Here is a 25,653-nt window from a genome sequence, read left to right as displayed (position 1 = left end):
GTCTGAGGCTGCCTTGGGAGGTAGTGGAGCCTTCCTTACTGAAGTGCTTCAAGAGGAAGCTAGATCACCACCTGTTGTAGAGGGGATTCTTGTTCAGGTAGTGGTTGGGATGGATGACTTAGGATGTCCTTTACAAATGTGAGATTCTATAATTTTTTTTTAAATTCTGAGAGGGACAATGTCAAGCTGGAGGGCATCCAGCCAGGAATGACCAGGATGGTGAAAGTAGTCAATATCACAGTATTGTGATATTATGGCAAAAGGAACTGGGAACACTCAGCCTGAAGAAGAGAAGTCTCTAGAGGTCCATGATAGTTGTCTTGAACTATTTGAAAGGCAGTTATGTGGAAGAGGAGATCAAGACATGGACCATTCTATAGAAATTTAAAGGGAGCTAGATTTGGGTTCATTGTAAGGAAAAGTTTCCCCCTAAAATAAAATCAGCTGCCTTGAAAGATTTATCACTTCCCTACACTCTAGGTCTTCAAGTGGAAGCTATGTGAATATTTTTTTAGGAGCATTCTTGATGGTGTTCCTGTTTTGGACTGTTCAAACCCTGAGAGGTTCCTTTTCCAACTCTGGGATTCTGAGGTTCTGACCGTTATGGATTCTTCTTTTATCATGTCTTTCTAATCAGCCTTTTCCTTTCCATTCCCAATACTATTACTTAGTTCACAATATTATTACCTTTTCCTGAGCTAATGCCGAGGACCCCCAATTGGTTTACCTAATTAAGACTTTCCCCTCCTATTTGTCATTCACACTGACACCAGATTACTGCACTGCTTTGATTATGTCAATCACTCTTCTGCTCAAAAACTGTTAATGACATACAAATTACAAAGTTCAAATTTCCTTAGCCTGCTATTTAAAGCCCACCACAAACTGACTCCAATGTACCTTTCCTTTCCAGGAATATATCCCCCACTACTCCTTCCCTGCACAGATACTTGTCTTTGGTCAAATGGAACTTCCAATCTACCCTTTCCCACTTCTGTAACATTCTCCCCTGCCCAGAATACCCTTGCTCCCATCTCTCCTTGTAGAAATCCTACTAATCCTTCAAAGTGCCGTTTCCAATCCTGATCACTCAAGCTGGAAGTGACCTCTTTTTCTTCTAAACTTCTAGAGAATTCTCTTTCCCAATCTTAGTGTATATATTTTATACTACCTTATGGAGTAGTGATATATGTGGGTAGGTGTTCTATTAAATTGTTACATTCTTGAGGGATGAGGACTTTCTTGCACATCTTATATAGAGTCGTGCACCTTGCAGACCCTTAAAATTTTACTGAAGAAATAACAGGAGCAAAAGAATAAAAAACAAAACAGCAGTCAATCGAGTTTTTAAAGGATAAGATTCCTGAGATAGTATTTGTAAAGTGCTTAGCATAGTGCCTGATACATAGTAGGTGTTACATAAATATGTATTCCTTCCTAATCTGCCAGAAATAATTTTTTTGAATTTAACATTAATCTCTATCCAACCCATTTCTTCTTTGAAGAGACATCCAAACTGGCATAATCCCCCATGCCCTCTGACGTGAAACTCCTAGGATCTCAGGTAACATTTACAGGAATCTTGAACAAGGAAAAGATATCTTAAATAACTGCCTGGTTTAACATTCCAGAATTGAGTAACCTAGGCACCATCCCATTCCACCAGGTCTATTCATTGCCTCATTCCTGGAGTCTCCTCCACACAGTAGTGTGGAAACACAGTAGTCTCCTCCCTTCTGTAACTCTCTTTATTATTTTTCCAAGGAGAAGGATGGGTCCCAGCTCTAATTACTTTAGGGTGAGAGTGGAGAAGCCATGGACTATAGGGTTGGACATTTTAATCCTTTTCCCTAATACCTATCACCCATTTTTCCAAGGATTTTTGCAAGAGTTTTAAAAGAAATGTTACTTCCTAATATTTCTAGAGAAACTTTTTAGAAAAAAAAAAAGGAGGGGTTTTTATGCCTCTATATTGCATATTACTAGAACTAGTAGCTTTGGCAAGAGTTCTTTTAATACACAAAGTCTCACTATAATGAGATGAGACTTTAAATTTTTTTTTCAATTAACAAATACTTTTCCTTTCCCCCCACTGAACAACAAGAACAACAACAAAAAAAAGATTAAAAACCTCATAATAAATATGAACAGTCAAGTAAAACAAATCTCTAAATTGGCCACGTCCTAAAACCCACATCTCCTTTTGCTTTGTAAGCCCTTCACCTTTCTGGCAGGAGGTAGTGCTTCCTCTTCACTCCTCCGGTCATGGCTTATCATTCCATCGATGGGAGTTCTCCAGATCAGTTGTTTTTCTAATGAGATCTTTCAGATGCTCTTCTGTTTTTTCTAGTTTTATTATTTTTTGTTGTCTTAAAACGTCATTCAATTCTGCTTGCCCAATTCTAGTTTTCAAGGAATTATTTTCTCCTTAAGACTTTGGACTTCTTTCTCCAGTTGGTTAAGTTTCTTTTCATAATTCTCTTGAATTGATTTTATTTTTTTTCCTAATTTTTCCTCCTCTCTCTCATTTGATTCTTTAATTCCTTTTTAACTTCTTCCAGGAACTCTTTTTGGTCTTGTGACCATTTGCCGTTACTCTCTGGGCTAGGAGTGGCTTTTTTTACTTCACTATCTTCTTCTAAATATGAACTCAGGTCATAGTAATTATATATGGTCTAGTTCTTTTTCCTTTCCTTACTCATTTTTATTTTTATTTTGTCTTACTTAATAATAAATTCTTAGCACCTTATTATTATTATTATCAAGTTTTAATCTCGAGTTGTGGATAATGTCAGCCTAGGCCTCAGGTTCTCATTTACTGTTATTTTCTGAGTTCTGCCCAGGGGCTCAACCTCTGAAACTCCTTTCCTCTCCTGAGCCACAGTTAGGGCTCCTGCCCTGCTTGTCTGGTCAGCACCACTAGGCCTGGCTGCCGGAAACAGCGTCCTTCAATCTTCCCTCAGTCAGCATCTGCTGTTCTTTAGATGAAAGTTTGTGAGGCAAGAGTTCATGAGGTGAAAGTTCATGAGGTGAAAGTTCCTGATGCCATGAGGTGAAAGTTCCTGATGCCACGATGTGAAAGTTCATGAGGTGAAAGTTCATGAGGCCTAGTCTGCTTCCTGACTGAATTGCTCCAGGGCCCAATGTTTGTTGATCCAGTGAATAGGTCTGGAGGTGTCCACACTTCACTCAGGCCAGACCTGTCTTTTCTGAGGTCCTCTCAAGTTATCTTTCTTTTTATTTTTGCTGCTCTACATTCATTTCGTGGTGATTTTCTCTGTTTGTGGAGGAAATCTGGAGAGCTTGGAAATTTCTGACCTACTCTGCCATCTTCCCAGAATCCCTTTCAAGTTCCAATATCTTTTATTGTTCTCCTAGTTCTGCTCACTTCGTTCTGTATCAGTTCAGAGAGATCTTCCCAGTTTCCACCAAAACTGAACATATTGTAATTTTTTTTTTTAGGCATTTGGGGTTAAATGACTTGCCCAGGGTCACACAGCTAGTGTTAGTCAAGTGTTTGGTCTGAGGCCGGATTTGAACTCTGGTTCTCCTGACTTCTGGGCCGGGGCTGTATCCACTGGGCCACCTAGCTGCCTCCATGTTGTAATTTCTTATGGTGCAATAATCTCACACCAGTTAAATGCCATGATTTGTTTACCCATTTTCTAAGAGGTGAGGATCACCTTCAGTTTCTAGTTTTTTGTTTTGCTACTATGAAAAAGGAGGCAGGTAGGTGGCACTGTGGACAGGGCACCACTGGGCCTACAGTCAGAATTACTCATCTTCCTGAGTTCAAATCCTGCCTCAAACACTTACTAGCTGTGTGACCCTGGGCAAGTCACTTCACCCTGTTGGCCTCAGTTTCCTCACAAAGAGTCAGACACCACTGAACAACAGCAACAAACAGCTATGAAAATTTGATAGCTTTAAGTATTTTTTTGCACATGTAGGTCATTTTCCTCTTTTTTAGGAAATGAGCCTTTAACAAAAAAATCCTATGTGATCTGATACAGCTAAGTCAGTGGGAGATTTATACACTTATTTTAATTTGTCCATACTTGCTCAGAGATCTTTTTGAAGAAGCTTTTTGGGAGTCGTCTTCAAATCCAGCTGGCAAGACAGACAGACGGACAGACAGACAGACACACACGCACACACTCACACACATGACAGAGTGTTATAGTGAACATTAACAACTGGAGAGATCAAGAAAGGTTTCCCCTAAGAAGTGATATCTGAACGGGAGGAAGCTGAGAATTCTCTGAGGCAGAGGGAATGAGGGAGGGCATTCCAGGCCTGAGGCTCAGCCTATGCAAAGGCACCAAGGCTGGAAATAGAATATTATACACGAAACTGTAAATAGACCTGTCTTGATGGGACATAGCATGCATGAGAAGGAGTAGTGTGCAGTTGGAGCCAGAATGCCAAGGGCTTTAAATGACTGACAGAAAAGTTTGTAAAAGGATGGATTACAATAATAGATGACTGCTAAATTCCCTTCTACCTCTAAGAATATTATGCTATTCCAGAAGAGAACTTTTAAGAATGTTTTGGGCAAGAGCACGACCCCTGAATAATGTACAATAGCTTCCCAAGATGACTGTGGAAAGGACAAACATCCTTTTGGGTGTTTAAGTTATAGGATGTTTGTTTTAAAAACATTTATTTTACTTTAGTCACACATAGAATCTTAAATGGTTTGAGCTGAAAGGATCACAGAGACGAGCTGGAAGGGACCTCAGATCATTGAGTCCAACCTCCTTTATTTTACACATGAGGAAACTGAGACCTAGAGACATGAAGTGACTTGTCTTTGGTCATATGAGCATTGTGTTCATTTTACAGATAAATGGGGAATCTGAAACTTAAGAAATAAATTAAATGACTTGTCTTGGGTCATATTAATTGCAATCAGGAATAGAACTCACTTCTTCTGACTCTTTCACTATCCAATCTTTCCTATACTAGGCTGCATTTCTACTCCCAAACCCTTACTACCTTAAAACTCATACCTCTAATTTGATGTTTAATGTATAAGCAGCCACCTTATCCAGCCACAGCTTTTGAGTTTTGGTTGGGAATAGTAAGCCATGCCAACACCAAAGTTGCACTTGGATCACACAATCCTTCCAGGCACCCAAAAGTAAAATCTAGTCATGGATGATGAAGATCTTCTGGGTATCTTTCTTCAAATCCAAAAAAATGTGTTACTACTTGATTCAATTCATTTGCTGGGGACTCTGGCCTTTGCATATTTCATTCCTGACTCAGATCCTTACAAAATTAGTTTCCATGCTCTTTGAGGAAATTTAGGCGTTCTCAGAAATGTATCCAAATTTAACAAAATAGTTTTACTTTACTTCCAATATAATTTCTTACCAATAGTTCCTCTTCTTGGGGTTAAGGGGAAGAGACATTTATGTTCTCATTATAGTATTTTAATTTTTCATTCAGCCAGAGTCCTTTGAAACTGTTTGGTTAGGTGGTTTTCTTCTTCCTTAATGATGCTACTACTTTCATTTTAGTTCCAGGGGATTTTTGAGGCTGATATTTCAGCTCTTAAGACCATTGAGAACAATTCCAACAAAGTTTGAAAAGGACTCTTGGGGCCCTAATTGAGTAGGATGGCTTCACAAGGGCTTAATATGCAAGAACCTGTAAAAATGGATTATGTGCAATGGGAACAAAAATGAACAATCTTTTGATTTTCCCAATAGCAAATGGCTTTAATTTTAAAAAGAAAATGTTGCTGCTGATATTTCATGTAACGTTTTCCTGAAATGAAAAAAAAAATTTTTAAGTTATAAAGAAGGAGTATCTGAGAAAATGAGGTCAAATCAACAATCTGGTTGGGTTATCATGGTAAAATGGAAAAAGTCCTGTCTCTGGAGTCCAAGGACCAGGGCTTGAGGACTTGAAACTCTACTCTGACACATTACCTATATGACCTTGGAGAATTCACTTGCCCCTATCCACACATCCACACCTCAGTTTCCTTCACTGTAAAATAAGTGGAAAGTTAACCTCTGATGTCTCTTCAGTCTCTAAATCTCTAGTCCTCTGATCATTTGAACTTGCTAAGTTGAATCAGCTAATTTTTTGTTTAAAGACAAGTTATGAATTCCTTTTAAAAAAAAGCTGATGTAAAGATTAACACTAGGAATTCTTTGCAACAGCTTCAAAGCGTTCAGCATATAAAGCAGTGGAACAGCATTGGATTTGATGCTGGCAGGGATTAGGTTTGAATCCTGAATCTGACATTTTTGGGTGTCAAGTGTGGTGAGTCACCAAACCTATCTGAGTCTCAGTCTTCTCACCTGTAAAAGAGAGATGGGCAGCTAGGTGGTACAGTGGATAGAGTGCCAGGCCAGGAGTCAGGAAGACTCATCTTCCTGAATTCAAATCTAGCCTCAGACACTTACTAGCTATGTGACCCTGGGCAAGTCATTTAACCCTGTTTACCTCAGTTCCTCATCTATAAAACGAGCTGGAAAAGGAAAAGCAAAAGCAAAATATTTCAGTATTTTTGCCAAGAAAACCCCAAAATGGGGCCATGAAGAGTTGGACACAACTGAAACTACTGAACAACAAAAAATCAGGAGATGGGTATAATAGTAAAGATGCTGGCTTTCGATTTATAAAAGTTGGGTTTGAATCCTGCCTCTGGCACTTACTACCAGTGTGACTTTTAACAAATTACTTCTCTCTGGGGCCTTCCTTTATTTTCTCACCTATAAAATGAGGAAGTTGGGCTGGATAATCCCTGAAATTCCTTCCAGTTCTAAATTTCAGATTCTGTGAAAGTCTTTTGCAGACCTAAAAGGGATATAGAAATATAAGTTGTTCTTATGTCACTTTTTTTTTTGGCAAGGCAATCAGGGTTAAGTGACTTGACCAGAGTCACACAGCTAGTAAGTTATGTCACTTTTTAAGGGGCCTCTCCAACTCCATTTTGTTTTCTTCCCTCCTACTCCCCAACCCTCAAATGAATACAGAAAATAATGAAGTCTTTCAGCTTGTAGAGGTTGTCCACCAGAACCAATGCTGCTGGAGTATTGTTAGATTGTTGATGGAAACAGGTGAGGAGGTGGTCATTATATGCTCTCATTTTCATTGCCTGCTTCTCTTTTTAACCTTTCCTTCAATTTCAGAGTCTGCAAAAGCCTTGGTGATTTATTTGAATGATTGTTTCCCATTACTTTAGAGATATTTTAAAATTATTTTCAGTTGTGAACTACAGCTCTGGTGTGTTGTTTAAGCATGGAAACCAGGATCTGGAGAGCAGGAACCTCATATTTTTTTTTAAGTGTTGGGAAAGAGTTTGAGAGCTTCCAGGTTAATTCATATAACCAATGGAAGCAGCATTATTCCTTGATGCCATTTCATGGACTGTTTTCCATCAGAAACCAAAGTAAATGACAGTAGAATGTTCTGTATAGTCATAGTTAGAGGCTCAGTGTTAATAATAATGCAAATACTACTAGATTTCAGTCTCACCATGTTGGTCAATTGTCTCCCCTAGAAAAGATCCTTATTTTTGTGCTCACCTTCCAGAAAACAAAAACACAACATTGGGTCTGAGATTCTTTGAGATATCTCTGGTGCAGAATTTGTGGTTCTTAGTTGGTTTGGAGTCCAGTGTGAAAGGATACAACTGGTTCCAGAATTATATTTCTGAATTATTTCATATTCCTTGGGAACTGGGAGGCAAAAGACAAGCCTCCTGCAATCACACTTCTTTATTTTGAGGTTGGGGGAGTTAGGTTTCAATTCCTGTGTCTGGTTGCAGATGACACTTTGAGCTCCATTTCATTTCCTCCGAGGAGGATTACTGATACAACATCCTTCTCTTTATACTGAGACTTTAAGAGAATGGAGCACAAGGGCATTCCTACCTTCTGATGGGTCCATCAGTATGACTTAGCTCATTTAAAAAAAGATATTCTGACTTTTTAGGGGGAAAATGAAATCATTAGACATCCTTCCAAATTTTGTCAAAACCATGCTGAGCTCATCTAATATCTGTCAGACTGTAAGAACTAAAGACATAGGCAAAGATTTGAATTTATAACCCAGGGTTGTGGGGGGAGGGTAGGGATTCAACTCAACTCAATTCACCAAAGATAAAATGCAAATGCTTTGTGAGAAAACTCCACATCACCAAATTATGAAAATATGTCAGTCTGGTAAATAACACTTCCAAAGCCCAGGTTTTTCTGTTTGCTGTACACAGACTCCATGTATTTATTAATTTTGAAGAGTTTGATTTAAATTGTCATCATCAGTCACTTCATCCACCATAACAAATAAAAAACCCCACAATTTTTTTCTTATTTTTTAGCATGAAAATCTTTGTAATTTAGCTGACTAGATATTCTCTCTTCTTAAATCACTCTATAGGAGGCACTTTCAAACATACAACCTCCTCCAGGTTGGTAGAGTAGTATTTAGTAAATTACTTACTGCCACTTTCAAGTTCTCATTCAAATTAATCAAAGGAGTAGTCACATGAAAATATGCTCTAGAACAGGACTTAGGGCCAGTGTTTTATCAGCCACATGCAAGCTTGCCCATGAGGATATCACTGACTATAATATCCCATTGATTGGATCTTTTCAGTATTTAGGACTATAGAGGGGTTGTAGTGATAAGAAGAGATTTATTTACACATGGGTATTTGAGTGACAGTATTTTTTATGCAACTCAGCAAATAAACACTTTAAAGCTTAATTCCAGTTTCAACCAACACTTCAAAAAAATGGACTGGTGAATTCTTTGGTACAGGGAACTCCTGGTGAGGAAACTTCTCTGCACTTGTTCTGTGATTTAATATTAGAGAATTGCCTAGGGCACTTAAAATTATAAATGATTGTCCAGGGTCATATATCTAATGTGTTAGAGACAGGTCTTGATTCTGAGGACAGTTATTGATTATAACGTATCTGCCTCTCTCAAACAACTAGTATAGACAGACAGACAGACAGATAGATAGATAGATAGATAGATAGATGGATGGATAGAGAGAATGAAAGAGAAAAAGGGTAGATGATAAATTTTATACATACAAATGTATATAGATATGTTTGTGTGGATATGTGTGTATATATATGTGTGTATGTGTGTACTCACACACATACATATACCCCTTGGCCCATATATATTACATATACATTTATATGTATGTATATATATGTATACATGTGTCTAGATGTATATATTTACATATAAAAATATATGAATATATACGTGTGTGTTCATATATATATATATGTATATAAATTCTTTGACTTGCTTTATTTTGGACTGGTACTGATTTACCCCTCATTAAACAATTTGATGGCCCTCTTCCCCACTCCACCCCCATCCCCACAGCTCACTATATTGGTGCCAGACTTAGCGTGGATATCTGATTTACTTTAGTCATACTGCAGCAACCCAGTCTCCCCAACAGCAGAAATTATGAGCATACACCACCATGCCTGGAAAAAATGAAAGAAGGAAGGAAGAATGGTTGAGTCATGTTGATAATATGTAACAGAGAGTTCAGATCTATCATGAACTTATTTCCGTGCAAGGGAAAGTTAGCTAGGAATCATGGAACTTGTAGTTAAGAAGGATATATTTCCCTTCCCAGTCTGAGAAGAGACTAGGAGTTGATGGATTGGTTTTAAATATACCCTATTATAGGTAGATCTTATCCTAGAATCTAGTTGGGATAAAATGGCTTAGAATTCTGAATCTTAGCTTTTAATGTAGCTAGTGCAACATAATGTCTTTGAGGCAGTGACTTTGGTGTTTGTTTTTGTCTCTCCCAGCACCTAACAGTGCTAAACACATAACAGGTACTTGATATATGTTTGTTGAATTTCTTGGACTGAATTTCTAAGACATTGAATAGATAGAAACTAAATACTGAAACCGAAACAATACCTAACACCTTCTTCCCCTCTTCCATTTCCATAAGATCCTTGGAAGATGTCTCACTAATTTTTGCTGTTCTCCTCCCTAGGATCTGTCACTGTGAGGGAGACGATGAGAGCCCCCTTATCACGCCATGTCGCTGCACGGGAACTCTACGATTTGTTCACCAGGCCTGCCTGCACCAGTGGATCAAGAGTTCGGACACCCGCTGCTGTGAGCTCTGCAAGTATGACTTCATCATGGAGACCAAACTGAAACCACTCCGGAAGGTAGAGCATTGTCAGCATAATTATCTTTAAGTGTCAAAAAGCGTGGACTACTAGTTGGACAAGCAAATAATATATTTTGAAGACCCATTTCCCTCCTCAAAGGTTCAGTGCCAAGGTGCTTGCTTCTCTTGGCACTGTGGGCTGTGTTTGGCCGATGTACTCATAAACCCAAAGTTGAAAATAGAACCCTATGTCTATTACTTTGTCAGTAGTTTTTCCTTTTCCCAGATTTCACATTCTTTCCATCTCTGGGTTTGGTAAAGACTTCTCCAGCGCCAAAAATGAGCAGGGAGACAAAATTTATGGGTAATGTCTATGCAACTGAATTGTTAAAACCACTAGACTCACCTACCTTAATTTACTTCATTAATCCAACCACTCACTAAGTCATGTCCTTTCTACATTTGGATTTCTCATATATGTCCCTTTCTCTCCATTCAAATAGTCCTTATTTGGGCCTTTCACACCTCTTCACTGGATTATTGTGATAGCTTTCTAATCTTCCCCATTCAAATCCACCCTCCATGCAGATGCCAAATTCATTTTTCTAAAATGTAAGACTGACCATGTCACCCCTCTACTCAATAGATTCTTTTGTCTCCCTGCTATCTCCAGGATCAAATATAAATTCTTTTGTTAGGCTTTTAATAGTTTAGCCCTTTCCTATCCTTCCAGTCTTCTTACATGTTATTCCCTTTATGTCCACTACAATCCAGCCATACTGGTCTACTACTTTCTGTTCCTCATACAGCATTCCATTTCTTGTCTTCATGCTTTTGCATGAAATCCCTTATGTCTAGAAAGATTTTCCTTCTCTCTTCAAGACCTAGCTTGTGTCACTTTCCAGGGGGCCTTTCCCCCAGCTGCTAATGCCTTCCGATTCCATTACCTTCTATCTCTGAACAGTACACCCAGTGCTTAGCACAATGTTGGCACATAGTGAGTCCTTCATAAATATGTATTGATTGATTGATTGATCACTGTGAAAGCTGGGAAAGTTACAAGTAGAGTCTCATGAAAGGCAATTGGTTCATGATACTGACTAATCTCATTCCTTAGAAAATAAGCATTAGGTACTGGAGAAGACATGTTCCTCCAAAATATGTGATTTAAGGGATTATTTTAGGTAGCTCATTTGGCTTTTCATGAATTATAAAAGAAGAAAAAGAATTGACTGTACTATGTATCAAGCTTAAAGTATGGAGAAGATAGCTTATTTTTCTCTGTATGATTTCCCACCCAAATGCATTACCACATCTTGGTCATATCAAACTAATGTTTTTATCAGATTATATTTAGGGTATGTGTCAAAAAACAAGATTACATTGAATTCAGAACTGATCAAGGGCAGCTTCTAGAAGCTTCCACCCAACAGAATGTTGGACACAGAATGCATCCCTGGTGGTCAGGACTCTGGATTTTTTTAAGTATAAGATTCCTCCTTACATGTCACTCATCACCCCCACCCAGCTTCCTGCCTTACTACTAGCTTGCAGATATGAATGCCAATTCAAGTAAGAGGGAGCATGAGACTCGAACTACTAAAATAATAAAACTGCCCAACGAAGCTTTTTCATTTAAATGAAATTCAAAATGTATAATGAAGAAGAGTATTGCTTTGAAAATGAAAAAGCTCCCAAGATGAGCAGAAATGATAAACTAAACAAACTATGGCCAGTACCTGCCTGGTCTGCTGTCCACCCTAATTCTTCATTAGTTCTGCAAATGATGGAGGAGGCCGGCTCTATTATTAATAACATTTTACGGATTTTATAAGACCTTCGTCCATGGATCTGAAAGTGGTTTATAAATATAAAATATGACTCACAGAACTCCTCAGCATCAGGTTTTGTCTTCTCAACAGATGTGGCAGCCAAGGTACTGAGAGGTAAAATTCTTTTATTCCCAGTCCCAGAACAATCAGTGCCAGAAATAGAAACGGACCCTGCCCTCTGCTTTAGCCACTGAACAGACGCTCTTGAGAGTAGAGAAATGACATATTATTTAGCCCCATGAAGATTTAAACTGTCTACTCTTAATATTCAAGGACTGGCAAGCTGTTCCCAAACATATGCAGAGTATACTCCCATTCCTCATTTTCTGAAGAATCTTTCATTTCACTTTTGTGAAAGAGAATACTGGTTTGAATGCAGTTATCCAGGTGAACACAATGGTTCATTCCTCCCTTTCCCCAAACACTTTCTTTTGAAAACCATAAAGAAACCACGAGGCTGGAATGTACCTTGAGAGATCATTTAGTTTAGACATCACCTTCCTGCACCTCACAAGTTCAGCTGGAGAAAGATGCCACTGATTTCTTTTCAACCTCCAGAGAAGATTCTTTGTATTCCAACCTATTGTTTCATAGTTGTGATAGAGAATTCTTTCAACTATCTAATTAGGACAAACCCTGTAGAAGCACTAGTCATCTCTAGTTGCTTTGTAAAGTGACACAATGAGTAGTAGACAGTGCAGCTCCCAGTGGGCACCCATCCATTCTGATTGAGCAAATCCCAAGGTAACTGTTTAATGCCTTGGCTCTTGTTCTGTCCCAAGTGGTGCTGAAAAAATGACTGATCACAGTAAAGTATAAGGGAAAGAGCACCAGTTCTGAAGTCAGAGGGCCTGGATTCAAATTCTGCTGCTGAGACCCACTAATGGTGTGACTTTGGGCAAGTCTCCTAATTTCCTGTGCCTCTGCTTCTTCCTCTGTAATTGAGGAGGTTAGACTAGATGATCTCTGAAATCTAATCCAGCCTTAGTTCTCTTATCCTATGATCCATCCTGCAAATATTTTAAGAGCTTATATTTAAAGAGAGTTTTGAGAAAGAGTCATACACAATGGGTTCTAATTTAGAAAATAAGGGTTTTATTTCTAGGACAGTTGTTAACCAGATGTAGAAACATGAACAAGCTATTCCTAACCCCTCAGTTTCCCCATTTGGAAAAATACTGTATCAACTATATAGCTTTCTAGAGTGTAATTGAAAAGAAGTAATGTCTGAAACGTAATTCCAAATCTTGATTCAATAGAAACTTGTATATGGGAAATATTATTTGGGAAGTATAACTAATTAATTACTTCAGTAACACAAAAATTTATTACATTTTCTTTCTATAGCTTTTAAAGGTTCTCAAGGTCAGTACCTAATAGATTCCTTCACTTAGAGAGACCTAGAAGACTGTGCAGTTAATTGCAATCTCCTTGGCATCTACCTTACTTTTATAAGAATCTAAAGGCCAGCCCTATGAAATCATTAATTTAGCTAATGATTCTGAAGACTTCCCCTCCAGCCAATAAGGGCACGAAGTGACACTGAAGTAATACACTTTCCTACAGAGGAGAGGGAATATTTCTCCAGAGACTGAAGAAACTTGGGGCATAATAGGAAGACCAAAAACATTAATTAAGCTTACTTCACTAATTAATACAATAAATGCACCCCAAAAATCCATTGCTAGTAAATACATCAAGGCTGTTTCCAAAGGAGACCCTTTAAAGGCAACAGTAATGCCCAGGGGATTCTCTATTAAAAAAGTGATTTACGTTATCTTTAAGCATTTAGTGCAGCTATTTAAAGAAAAACCTATTCAGAGCAATTTTACCAAGTCTCTGAGTGTAGGAGCAATTCTGAGGGTCCCAGAGAATCAAATGGGCACAAATTTAGCAAGCCTGGTGACTGTACAACGCAGTTAGGAAAACACACACGAAAGCAGTTGTGGCATCATAAACTCATCTCCTGTCCTGCAACCAAGGATTGTTTTAGATTTTAGGCCTATAGTCTTCCTCCCTAGGTGAACTAGAGCCAAATTATGGATTAAATCCAACCTGGTGAGAAGAACAAACACTGCTGATAGTTGTATTCAGGTTTTGTTGTTGTTGCTTCTACCAAAAAGAAGCAAAGAAATCAGCATATCTTGTTAAGGCATTTTGTTGGGCAACCTAGATTTATGAAAAGAAACACAATCACACTAATGCATCATTGATGGAACTATGAATTAGTCCATCCATTCTGGAATGAATTCTAGAACTATGCCCAGAAAGTTAGTAAACTGTGTATATCCTTTGACTCAAAGATACCTCTAGTAGGCCTATACCCCAAAGAAATCAAAGAAAGAGGGAAAATATAGCAGTTCTTCTGGTAGTAGCAAAATACTGGCAAAGAAGGTACCCACCATTTTGGAGACTGAGCAAATTATGTTATAGAAATGTAATGGAATTCTGTTGTCCCATAAGAAAGGGTAAAAAATATGGTTTCAGAAAAACCTAGAAAGGCTTGTATGAACTGATACAGACTGAGGTCAACAAAGCCAGGAAAACACATTATATAATAACATCAACATTGTAAAGACAAACAACTTAGAAAGACTTAAGAACTCTGTTCAATGCAGTGAATGACCATGATTCCAGAAGGCCAACAATGAACCATGCTACTTACCTCCTGACAGAGAGGTAGTGGACTCAAGGTACAGAGTAAGACATACATTTTTGGGCATGGTCAACGTGAGAATTTGTTTTTGCTCGACTGCACCCAACTGTTACAAGGGATTTCTTTTTCTTTTAGTGGAGAGGAGAGAGGTAGGAGGGAGTAGAAAATAAATGTTTGTCAATTGAAAAATAAGATAATTTTTTTTTTGAAAACACGGAATCTCTCACATATAGTGAAGAGTATTTGGGCTCTATCCATGATCACATTGTCTGATAGGCTAGATTTATTTCGCGAATGGCTGTAAAAGTAAATGTGACCAAATATAAAAAGAGGAGATAGGAACAGCTAAGATTCCTAGGCAGCCTACTGCATGTTATACGTAGCACAGCTTTGTGTATGCATACAAAACAAATACCTTCTTACCTTCACCTCACATGTTGAAGATCCATGGGAAAGGAATGTTTTAATGAGTTCAGTTTCCAGAAAACTGGACCTTCTCTTTCTTTAAGAGCCGCAACATATATTTCTTTAATTTTTAACAAATGTTTCTAAAATGCATCATACACTTCTCTAACTTCATAAACAGAGTATAAAGTATATAATTTCTCCACTTTTCAATGACTTAGAATTTTCATTATGAACTGGAAACTTTTGAAAGTACTGTAATTTAGTGATATGCTCAGGTGATATTAAGTTGTTGCTTCTTGGATCCAGATTTTTTAAAATTCTTGTGTCTGCTTTTAATAATTGTTTTTCTTTTTTCTCCGAATGTCAGACTGTGAATTATTACTTTCTCAAGCTGCCAATGCATTTTTGTTATTCAGTCATTTTTCAGTCATGTTCAACTCTTTGTGACCCCATGTGGGGTTTTCTTGGCAAAGATACTAGAGTGGTTTGCTATTTCCTTCTCCAACCCATTTTAGATATAAGGAAACAGAGGCAAACAGGGTTAAGTGACTTGCCCAGGATTACACAGCTAGTAAGTGCCTGAGGTCACATTTGAACCCATGAAGATGAGTCTTCCTGATTCCTGGCCTGGTACTTTATCCACTAAGCCACCCAGCCACTCTGCCAGTGTATTACCTTCCTTTAACAAATTCTTTTCTTTCTCACTCACTGCTCCTACACCTTCTCCCTTTCACTAGGGTACTCTTCATACTCCAACAGGCTGAGAAGCCAGAAAATCAAGTTTTTGGGACTGCATACATAAAAGAAAAGTAAATAAATTCTTAGCAAGTAGATCAGTGATCATTGTGAAGATACCAGCAGCAGTAGAGGGGGCAAAGGGTAGGCACTGTATAAGCAGGTGAGTCAGTATGGCCAGGGTGGTGCCTGAGGAAGGAGCACATTATGTGATCCTGTGATCATGGGAGTAGTCACAAAATGCCACAAACTTTGCATAATGTGGAAAATTACCATATTGCTGGTGACTGGCCCACGTCTTTTTGTAACAGCCAAACCAAGTGGAGAATTGGAAAGGGTCTCTTGTGTGTTCAAGTCAGTGGGATTAGGATGGGCCTTAAAAGACCCTAGGTCCCTCTGCTTTGGTGGAAGCTCTCAGTGTCTCTCTTTTTCCCCTTTAGAGGGTGACCAGAAGTTAGTTGTCCCTTAGAACCCTTGGGTTTGGTCTTCAAAGCTCTATTTGCCAATTTGACTCTTTGTCACAGATAGAAGCATCACTCTACCCTAATCAGACCTTCCTCTCCAGAGGCACTTTGCTCCTAACTAGTGAAAATTCACCATGTGTAGAACCTCTAGACTCACCAAAATGCAGTTTGGCCATCTTCTCCCATGCCACCAAGTGCATACCCTCCTCTCCCAACTTCACTTTGGAAACATTAATCAAATATCCTTTGCAGGCCCCTGTTAGAATGTAAGTTCCCTGAGGTCCAGCACTATTTTCCTTCTTATATTTTGCATCGTTAGAGCTTATCCCAGTGCCTGGAAGCACTTAATAAATGCTTTTTCACTCCTTCACTCATTCATCCATTTATTCATATGTGATCCAGATAACTAAGATGAGGTCTCTCCTATAGGACATTTCTGTACAATGGAAGGACAATTCTAGGGGGGAAAGAGGGAAGAACTGGCCTCCATCATTTCTTAATGAGAGAGAAAATGAGATTCTGTAGGAAAAGAGAAAAATCTCTTTTTGCCACCTCCTCTGGAATATACATGTTTCTGAATTATGGAGTGAAGCCTTCTCCTTAAAACAGGTATTACTTCTCTCTTTTACATGTGTTTTCATTCATGTTCCTTCTAACAGGTGGTGGTGTTCTGTCTTTCTTTCCTTTTCTCTCCCCTTCCCCAAATTGACTACTAAGGTCCACACTGTCAAGATCTAACCTTATCTTTAATCCCACACTTCTTAATCCAGCCAAATTAATCTTAGTGCCTTCTCCTTAACATGGTTCACCTGCTCCCACCTACAGGCCTTGGGCTGACCACTCCCTGAGACTGGCTCCTGCCCCAGCAAGAAATACATAACAAGCTTTGTGTCTAAGGTAGAAGCTGCCTCAATTGCAGAGTCTCTTTGTCACGGGTGTCTCAGGTCTGTTGTCCTTGACTGCTTACCTACCTTGTTTCCACCTTGCTTTGGCCTGTAGCACCTTGACTTGCCTGTAGCTTGCCTGGCTTTTGACCCCTGATCCCAGACTTTTTCTTAACCAGCAGCTTCCGGGCATTCTCCAAGTCCGGCATGCTCCTGATGCCTAGCCCCTACCTTTTGCTTTCAGCTTTGATGCACCCTCAGTTATGGCCTCTGACTCTATCTTGAGACACATTGCCACCTTGGCATGATACATCTGCAATGCAGCATGTGGCCCCAAGAGCCTTTTTTGCTGTGATCCAATTCCGAATAGTAGACTGGATGGTTTAAACCAATATGGTCAATCTTATGCATTCTTATATAATGACTAACCAACAATTAGTGTTTCTTCCTAAAGTCAGTCAGTGAGCAACCTACTAATCACAGCAGCACATGTGCAAAACACTATGCGAGAAGCTGGAGAAAATAAAAAGACAGATTAATACATGGATCATAGCAATAGAATTTGGTTTTCAACGAATCCAACTTTCTTAATATACTCATAAGGAAACTGAGCTTTAGTGGCTTGCCAAAGATCATACAAATACTAAGTAGCAGAACTTTGTCCTGAGGGAGCTTATAGTCTAGTTGATTGACTGTGGCATACACACATATGTGATAATGATGTAATAATAAAAAACAGCCTATGATAATGATAGTAAAGACTAGAAGGGAGATTTAAAAAGTGTGAGGACTAAGAAAGGAGAAATCATTTTGGGGTGGGGGGGAATCAAGGAAGACCTCACTGAGGAGGTATCAGATGAGTTGAAATATATAGGATTGCCATGAAGAGAGATGAAAAGCAGAGGAAATTCCAGGAATAGGGAACAGAATGAGTAAAAACAGAAGTAGGAAGAAAGTGCTAGAAATTTATAAGAATCAGAAAATAGTCCAATTTCAGACAATAATTCAGCTTGAAATATAGTACGTTAGGGGAGGAAGAGAGTGGGGAAAAGGGATGAGATAAAGCTAAGAAGGGAAACATTAGACTATGGAGTTTGAATTCTATTCAATGGATAGTATGGAGCCATTGAAAAGTCTTGGGCAAAGAGCGGCATCATCTATGCATATAGAAGATTGATAGAGCAGTGGTGGATTGGAAGGGAGAGAGAATTGGGACAGAGATAACAGAAGGCTGTTAAAATTATTTAACTGAGTAACTAGGATCTGTACCAGAGTGATGCATTTGGAATGGAAAGTTAGACTTTTATTCAAGAGATATTACAGGGATCAAATTGATAAGAACTAGTGACCAACTGGATGTGAAGAAGGAGAAAAGAGTCAAAAAGGTAATACTCAGGTTTTTATTTACATGGGTGATTAGATGAATAACACATGTAGCAAAGTCAGTAATGAGTCAGGGAAAGATTTTAAGTCCTTTGTTAAATATGTTGAGTTCCCAATGTATACAGAACCCTACCTATAGACTCTTTTCAGAGACGAAATAAAACTGAGACTGTTTCTAACTTGTGGTGATTTTTAAAAGTAGTGCTTAATCTCTTATTGCTTATTCAAGTCTTGGATTCCCAGCTATTTCCAGTATTTGAAATATAGTTGTGAATCAAAGTGATCAATTCATTGACACTCCCCCCCGCACCAGGTTCTTAGTCATCAGAAGTGAAAACTTCATCCTTATTACCAATGAAGACTTGCTTTTGAACTCTGAGCTTAAAACTCTTTAACATATATCCAGAAATAGGAGTCTACTCATTGCCAGGTAAAGACACAGATAATTTTTGTAAAAAAATCTTTTGACATCAGAAGACTACTTATTGCTGACTTCAATTTGTGGGTACTTGATGCTATGATCACCATCATAACAATATTTATGAAAGATACTCAAATGTACTCTCCCTCTAAAGATGGTAATCACAGAACTGAACCAATTATGAATGCAGAAGTAGGATTTCTGCCTAGTGTACAAAGTGACAGAAATAGCATCATTAAAAGAAAATGGTTCCAACGTGATTTGGTGAGGCAATTGGGTTTAAGTGACTTGCCCAGGGTCACACAGCTAGTAAGTGTCAAGTGTTTGGTCTGAGGCCAGATTTGAACTCAGGTCCTCCTGACTTCAGGGCCAGTGCTGTATCCACTGAGCCACCTAGCTGCCCCTCCAACTTGATTCTTGATTGGTGAAGTACCATTTTCATTGCTATGGTTCTTCCTTCCTTCCTTCCTTCCTTCTTTCCTTCCTTCCTTTCTTTCTTTCTTTCTCTTTTTGCCTTTTATGATCTCAAAATGATGTTAAGTACTTTCTTAAGAATAATTAACAAATATGAGCTTGCTTCTCACAAAGATTTTCCCTCAAACAATTATGAGTCAGGATTTCACACTTTGTACCTGTGAACACTTGAGATGTATCACTTTGGTCCTTTAAAAAGTGCTTTATGTTTAAGGTCATGTTAAGATTCCAATTAAACTTTTAAAAATTCAAATGTGAAAAAACTATTCATGGGAAGCTTGTTTAATCTACCATTAGCTAGGCTTCTGCGTTGGTGCAGTGACAACAATGCCCCTTAGCAAGAATCTCCTTTCTGACTGGAGTGGCCTCAGACTAACAGTGGCTCAGGATATGAATGACTGCTGAGTGTGGACATTGCAAAGTCTGGGTCCCATCTTCTAGCGAGGGAAGCACTGGTTTCAATACATTTTAATGCACTTGCGAAGTATGGAGGTAGGACCTATTAAATTATTTAGGTTTCCTTTTCTGCTCCGTTTTAATCCTCCATTTTAAGTTCCTCTTTGAGCGTGTGTCCTTCGCTAGAGCTATGGACAAGGCACAACTGGATGATTTAGTTTTACTTCTTTTCTTGCTCTCTTTGTACTGGTGTTCACAAACAGTAGATCAGGAGATTGGGGGAGGGGGAAGGAGACTGGTAATAATTATCTTGCATTTGTATGGTACTTTACAATTTGCATTATCTCTTGTGGCCTCCAGTAAGACCGTTTGAGTTAGTCCAGTATTATCTTGTTTTATAGATGAAGAAACTGAGCCTCAGAAAAAAGAAATTATTTCTCTGAAGTCAAACCTCTCTAATAAGTAATTTGAACCTAGGTTTTCTAAATCTCTAAGCAGCAAGGGAAAGAATGATAGATTTAAAGTAAGAGTACTGGTGCTCAAATACTAACTTGACCCTTTTACTACCCATGTAACTTTGAGCAAGTCACTGAATCTCACTGTGCCTCAGTTTACCCAACTATAAACTAAAGTGACCTCAGAGGTTCTTTCCAGCTCTAGCTCTATGAAGGTGGTAGAAGATAGAAAAGATTTCGACAGCACTTTAGCATCTGCAAACTACTTTACGTACATTATTTTATTTGCTTGCATATTCATAACATCTATGAAGTGAGTACTGTAAGTATTATCATTCCCAGTTTATTGATGAGAAAATTGAGGCTCCAAAAAATTGAGTAATTTGCTCATGGTCAGACGAAGGAAGAAGTGTCAGAGATGGGGCTTGAACTAAGGTCTCTCTGGCCTCAAGTCAAGGATGTTTTCCAGGCTGAATGAAAAGTAAATAAACAGCCCGTGCACAGAGTGGACCAGAGTAATTTTGTTGGGCCTTTTCCCTTTAGTACGTTATTATCAATATTTCTGGTTATACACCAGTTTAGCTTTGTTTCTGTCACTGATAGAACTTGAATCGCATAACCATAGTTGCTTGGTAAGAAGTCACCTTATATAACACTGAAAGGTATGAAAAGAAAAAATTAACTTCCATATGGATTACTATTGAGCTCTTTAACAGGATACAGTCCCTCCCTTGAGAAAATCCATTTTTATTTTAACAAGAACTAATGTTCAGCAAAAACTAAAGTTCCATTATATACTTGCACATTATTTTATTTGAAACATGAACCATGGTTAAAACATGAATGAATCAATATTACAATTACCCATATGGAAAGTATAAAAGCATGAAATTAAAATGTGCCTGAGCACAGAAAACAGCTACAAATGGAGATTTCCCCAAAGCATCGCCTTATGATTACATTTTAAATTACTTTTCATATTTAAATTTTTATCCAGTTAAGGATTTTCTTTCTCAGATGTAATATTTTCCTTAATTCATTATCCCAATTGCTCAAGCTCTGATGTTAGATATAAGAATTTTTTATAAGTATATAATTTTTGTAAGTATTTAATTTTAGGAATTACAAGTGTACAAGGTAGCAATCAAGGTGACTTTTTGAAAAGTGGACTGCCTCAAACCAAATTAGTTTTCTTTTGTAATAAAGTTACAGGTTATGTAGACATACAGCCCAGAAGAACTCTAGACTTCTGACATTCAGTCCTACAGGACACTTATCATCTACAGGCAATGAAGACATTGCTCATAGGGTCAAGAGCTGGACAGGACCTTAGAAGTCCTCTAGTCCAAGCTCTATAATTACAAAAGAAGAAATCGAGACCCAGAGATGTGAAGTAACTATCCCATGGTCACACAGCTAATCAGTAGCAGAAATGGGCTTTGAACTCAGTTTTTTTTTTACTACAATCCCCATATTGTGTTAACATTCCAGGCTATCTCGCCATATTAGGGGATCCACAAAACCTTGAAGATTGCTCTCTAATGGGTATTTAGTAATGTCTCAGTTATAATCTAGGGTATAAATTGAGTGGTGTACCAAGTCACCTGGAACTGATATGATTTGACACCTTTATCAATGGTCCCCTCTCTTAAGGTCCTATTCTAATGTCTCATTATGGCAAGATGGATTCTTGATTAGATTCTTGATGTTTAGGTGTAGGGGAAGAGTGTAAGAGAAGCTCTGGCAAGTTCTTTTTTTTCTTTTTTCTTTTTTTTTTTTTGTTTAAGTCAATTGGGGTTAAGTGACTTGCCCAGGGTCACACAGCTAGTAAGTGTCAAGTGTTTGGTCTGAGGTCACATTTGAACTCAGGTCCTCCCGACTTCAGGGCCGGTGCTCTATCCACTGCATGGCAAGTTCTACCAAGCTGTGAAAGCTTTGTATTGGGGCCAGCACCACACTGCGCATCACTGTCCTGGGACCAGCTAAGTTTGAAGAGACTCATTTGCATAACATTGGCCACTTGGTGATGAGTTTTTTTAGTCACAGCAATTAATAAACCTTAAAGTTCTAAATAAATGCTACCTATTGTTACTATAAAGTCTTCGTAAGGTTCAGAAAGGTTATGAACTATAAGGGTAAAAGGACCTATGCAAATAAAACACATGGTTCCTTTGTTCAAAAAAAAGGAAGGAAGGAAAACGGGAAAGCCCTAGCCTTCTTTTTGGGCCATATATCCATAATCCAAAGCATTACGGGTTGGTAGTCCTCTTTATGGAAACTTTGGAGACTTTTAGTTAGCCAGGTATGGACTTCTATATACTCTGTTGGATCTCAACTTTTCCTCAACAAAGACTTTCCCTTGGTCCCTAATGTTGTATTAGCACAGAACCTGGAGTCCAGAAACCTTCATCTGAAGCCTGGTTCTGACACTTCCTGTCTCTGTGGCCATGGTAAAGTCATTTTAATCTCTCTGAGCCTCAGTTTCCTCATCTCTAAAACTAGAATAAAAACTTTCACTACCTACCTCACAAAGTTGTTGTGGGGAGATCTAAAATCTTACAACTCTATACAAATGTTAACTACTGTTATAATCACTATAATATTTGGGGCCTAAGAATATTTCTATTCCTCAAGCATAGAGAACATCTTGAGATTGCTACTGCCCCTCTATACACAAAGGTGTCTCCATTTCACTGGTGTAGAACCTTTTTTTTTTTTTTGTGGTGGTGGGGTTGTTTAGACCTGTGATTTCATCCGTATAAGAAACTCCTTACCATAAAATGCACTTCACCAATATAGATGTGAAATTATTATCTTAGAATACTACCTGGATAAGTGAGGGTATGAACAAATTGCCTATGGCCACACAGATATTATGTGTGGTCAGAGGTAGGACTTGAGCCCAGCTTGTCCTGATTTTGAGGCTGGCCCTCAAGTCTCCATGACACATTGTTTCTTCTAAAAGTGCTACACTGTCATTAATCACAGAATGGTCAGACTTTTACAACATTGCCCTATGCTACTCAAATTTTCCCAAGATCATCAGAAAGCCAAATTAATGGTTTATAATGGGAAAATCTTCTTGCAGGAGAGCAGATGAGAGAAATCTAAGTAATGTTAGAAGGTTGTTTGAAGTCTAGCCCTCAGTTTCCTTATCTGTAAAAATGAAGGCGTCAGACCTGCCCCTTCTAGCTCCGACATTCTGTGTCATAACAGAGTATCATCTTTGGCAAGGAAGCTAAATGAGAATAACATCATCCCTAAACAGTATCTTTTGGAATAATATATATCCATTTCAAAAAAGAGTTTCTTGTGGACTTTATACCATTCACTTTTATGGTTGGTATCCCTGGCCCCAGTAAAGTATAGGACCAAAACATGGTCATAATTATAATAACACTATCTCACATTTACATAGTGCTTTCAGATGAAGAAACTAAGGATGTTTAAAAGTTACCATGGTCTAAGAGCTTTGGAAATATTGGTCTGTAGATCAGGAGGGAGATTTGAGCTGAAGGTACAGATTCAGGAGTCATTCATTTAGAGATGATAATTGAGTAGATGAGATCACCAAGGTACAGAATATAGAAAGAGATAGGACTGAACACACAGAACTTTGCTAGTGGTGGTGATGGGAAACTTAGATTTACAGAGTAGAAGGAAGAGGAAGTAGTAAAGTTCACAGAAAGACTCAGAGAGGGAGGAGGAAAACCAGCAATAAAAAAACATAATCAGTCAGCCACAAGCATTTATTAAGTGACTACAAGGTACCAGGTGCTCTGTTAGAAAAAAAACAAAAAAAGTTTTCACCCTCAGGGAGAAAACATTCTACCCAAGAAGACAACACATACATCTTTTAAAATGTATGCATATAAATATGTATATATTTAATGTAAATGTATACATAAATATATAGAAAGTAAACATGGGGTCATTTGGGAAAGGGAGAAGGCACTAGCAGCTGAGTAAATCAGGAAAGGCTTCATATAGAAGGTATCACTTGAGCTGAGCCTTGAAAGAAACTAGAAATTTTTTTGAACCAGAGCTGAAGAGGGAATGCCTTCCAGTGATGAAGGACAACGAGTATAAAGTCACGGAAAAAGGAAATTGAACTGCGTATCTGAGGAACAACAGTGCCAGTTTAGCTGGACCATAGAGTACATAGAATAACATATAAGGTTGATATGATCCGAGGTTAGAGATGGAAAAAAGTCCTTGAGTTCAACCCTCTTATTTTACAGATGAGAAAAATGAGACCTAGAGGATTTAAGTGATTTGCCTAAGTTCATACATGTAGTGAATGTCAGAGGAAGGATTTGACCCTAGGTCTTCCTGATTTTAAGTCCAGCATAGTATCCATTACAGCTGGAAGAGTAGGTTAGGATCAAGTTGTGAGGGGCTTTAAATTGAAAAAAAAAAAAAATAGAGGCATTTACATTTGCTCCTAGACATATTTAGCAGTCACTAGAGTTTATTGTGTAAGGGAGTAACGTGGTAAGACTATGTACTTCCTGGGCTGCTCCCCCCATCCCCCATGCCTCTAATCAAAACGTCATTTTCACTTCCTCTTCAGTAGAAACCTGTACTTCCTTGGTCCCTTGGTCCTAGGATAGGTTAGCTCTTGCCTTATATTGCAAGGACCCAGACCTTCTCTCCCACACCACCATCCCACCATGGTTACCTGAGTACCCCTGTCTTTCCTCATACTTTTTGGAACTCCTTTTTATGTATTGTATTTCTCTCCCTACCTCTTCCATTAGAATGCAGATATAAGGGCCTAAACTAGAAGCAAAGAATAAAAGTATTAATTAAGTCAGTATATAGAGATAGTGTGATATAATGGAGAGAGGGTGAAGTCAGGAAGATATGAAGTCAAGACCTCTCTCTGATGCATATTAGTTGTGTGATAGTGGGAAAGTCACTTAACCTCTCATTGCCATGTTCCTAGTAGTTCTCAAAAAATATGAGTTATAGGTGATTTGTGAAGGTGGAGGGAATTTCCAATCTAGGAATTCTCTACATTGATAAAATCATCTATACAATCCTTTCCTTCCCCAAAAGGGGAGAGGAAAGAGAGAAAGAGAGAGAGAGAGAGAGAGAGAGAGAGAGGTTATTGACAGTGTCAAATATAATAGAGAGGTCAAAGAGAATGAAGACTTGGCATTTGGCATTGGTGACATCTGGAAAAACAAAATTGGAGTGTTAAGGACAGAAATCAGATTGCATGAATCTTAAGAATGTATAGGTAATAATGAACTGTAGTCAGCAGGTGTAAATTACTCTTTCAAAAATGTTGGCAGTGAAGAAAGCATAAAAGAAATAAAGTGGGAAAGCTGAAAGAAGGTTTGATTTGTTTGTTTGTTTTTAAGGCTAAGGGAAACCAGGATGTGTGTTGCAGGTAAAGAAGAAGAGT

The 25,653-nt window shown here is 38.3% G+C and overlaps 1 protein-coding gene across 1 annotated transcript in view; it reads left to right on the top strand.

Annotated features, from left to right (window-relative positions):
- Positions 1-25,653, top strand: part of MARCH1 (membrane associated ring-CH-type finger 1) — a 134,523-nt gene that overhangs the window by 37,043 nt on the left and 71,827 nt on the right. Inside the window, exon 2 of the mRNA XM_027866903.1 lies at positions 10,010-10,190. Within this exon, the coding sequence (XP_027722704.1) occupies positions 10,010-10,190 (181 nt within the window). The remainder of the gene's footprint in view (positions 1-10,009; positions 10,191-25,653) is intronic.

This window comes from Vombatus ursinus, unplaced genomic scaffold (genome assembly GCF_900497805.2).
Source record: "Vombatus ursinus unplaced genomic scaffold, bare-nosed wombat genome assembly UNPS02014784.1, whole genome shotgun sequence".
NCBI classification, from domain to species: Eukaryota; Metazoa; Chordata; class Mammalia; order Diprotodontia; family Vombatidae; genus Vombatus; species Vombatus ursinus.
Note: the sequence above shows the minus strand (reverse complement) of the source record. Positions and strands in the feature narration are given on the sequence as shown.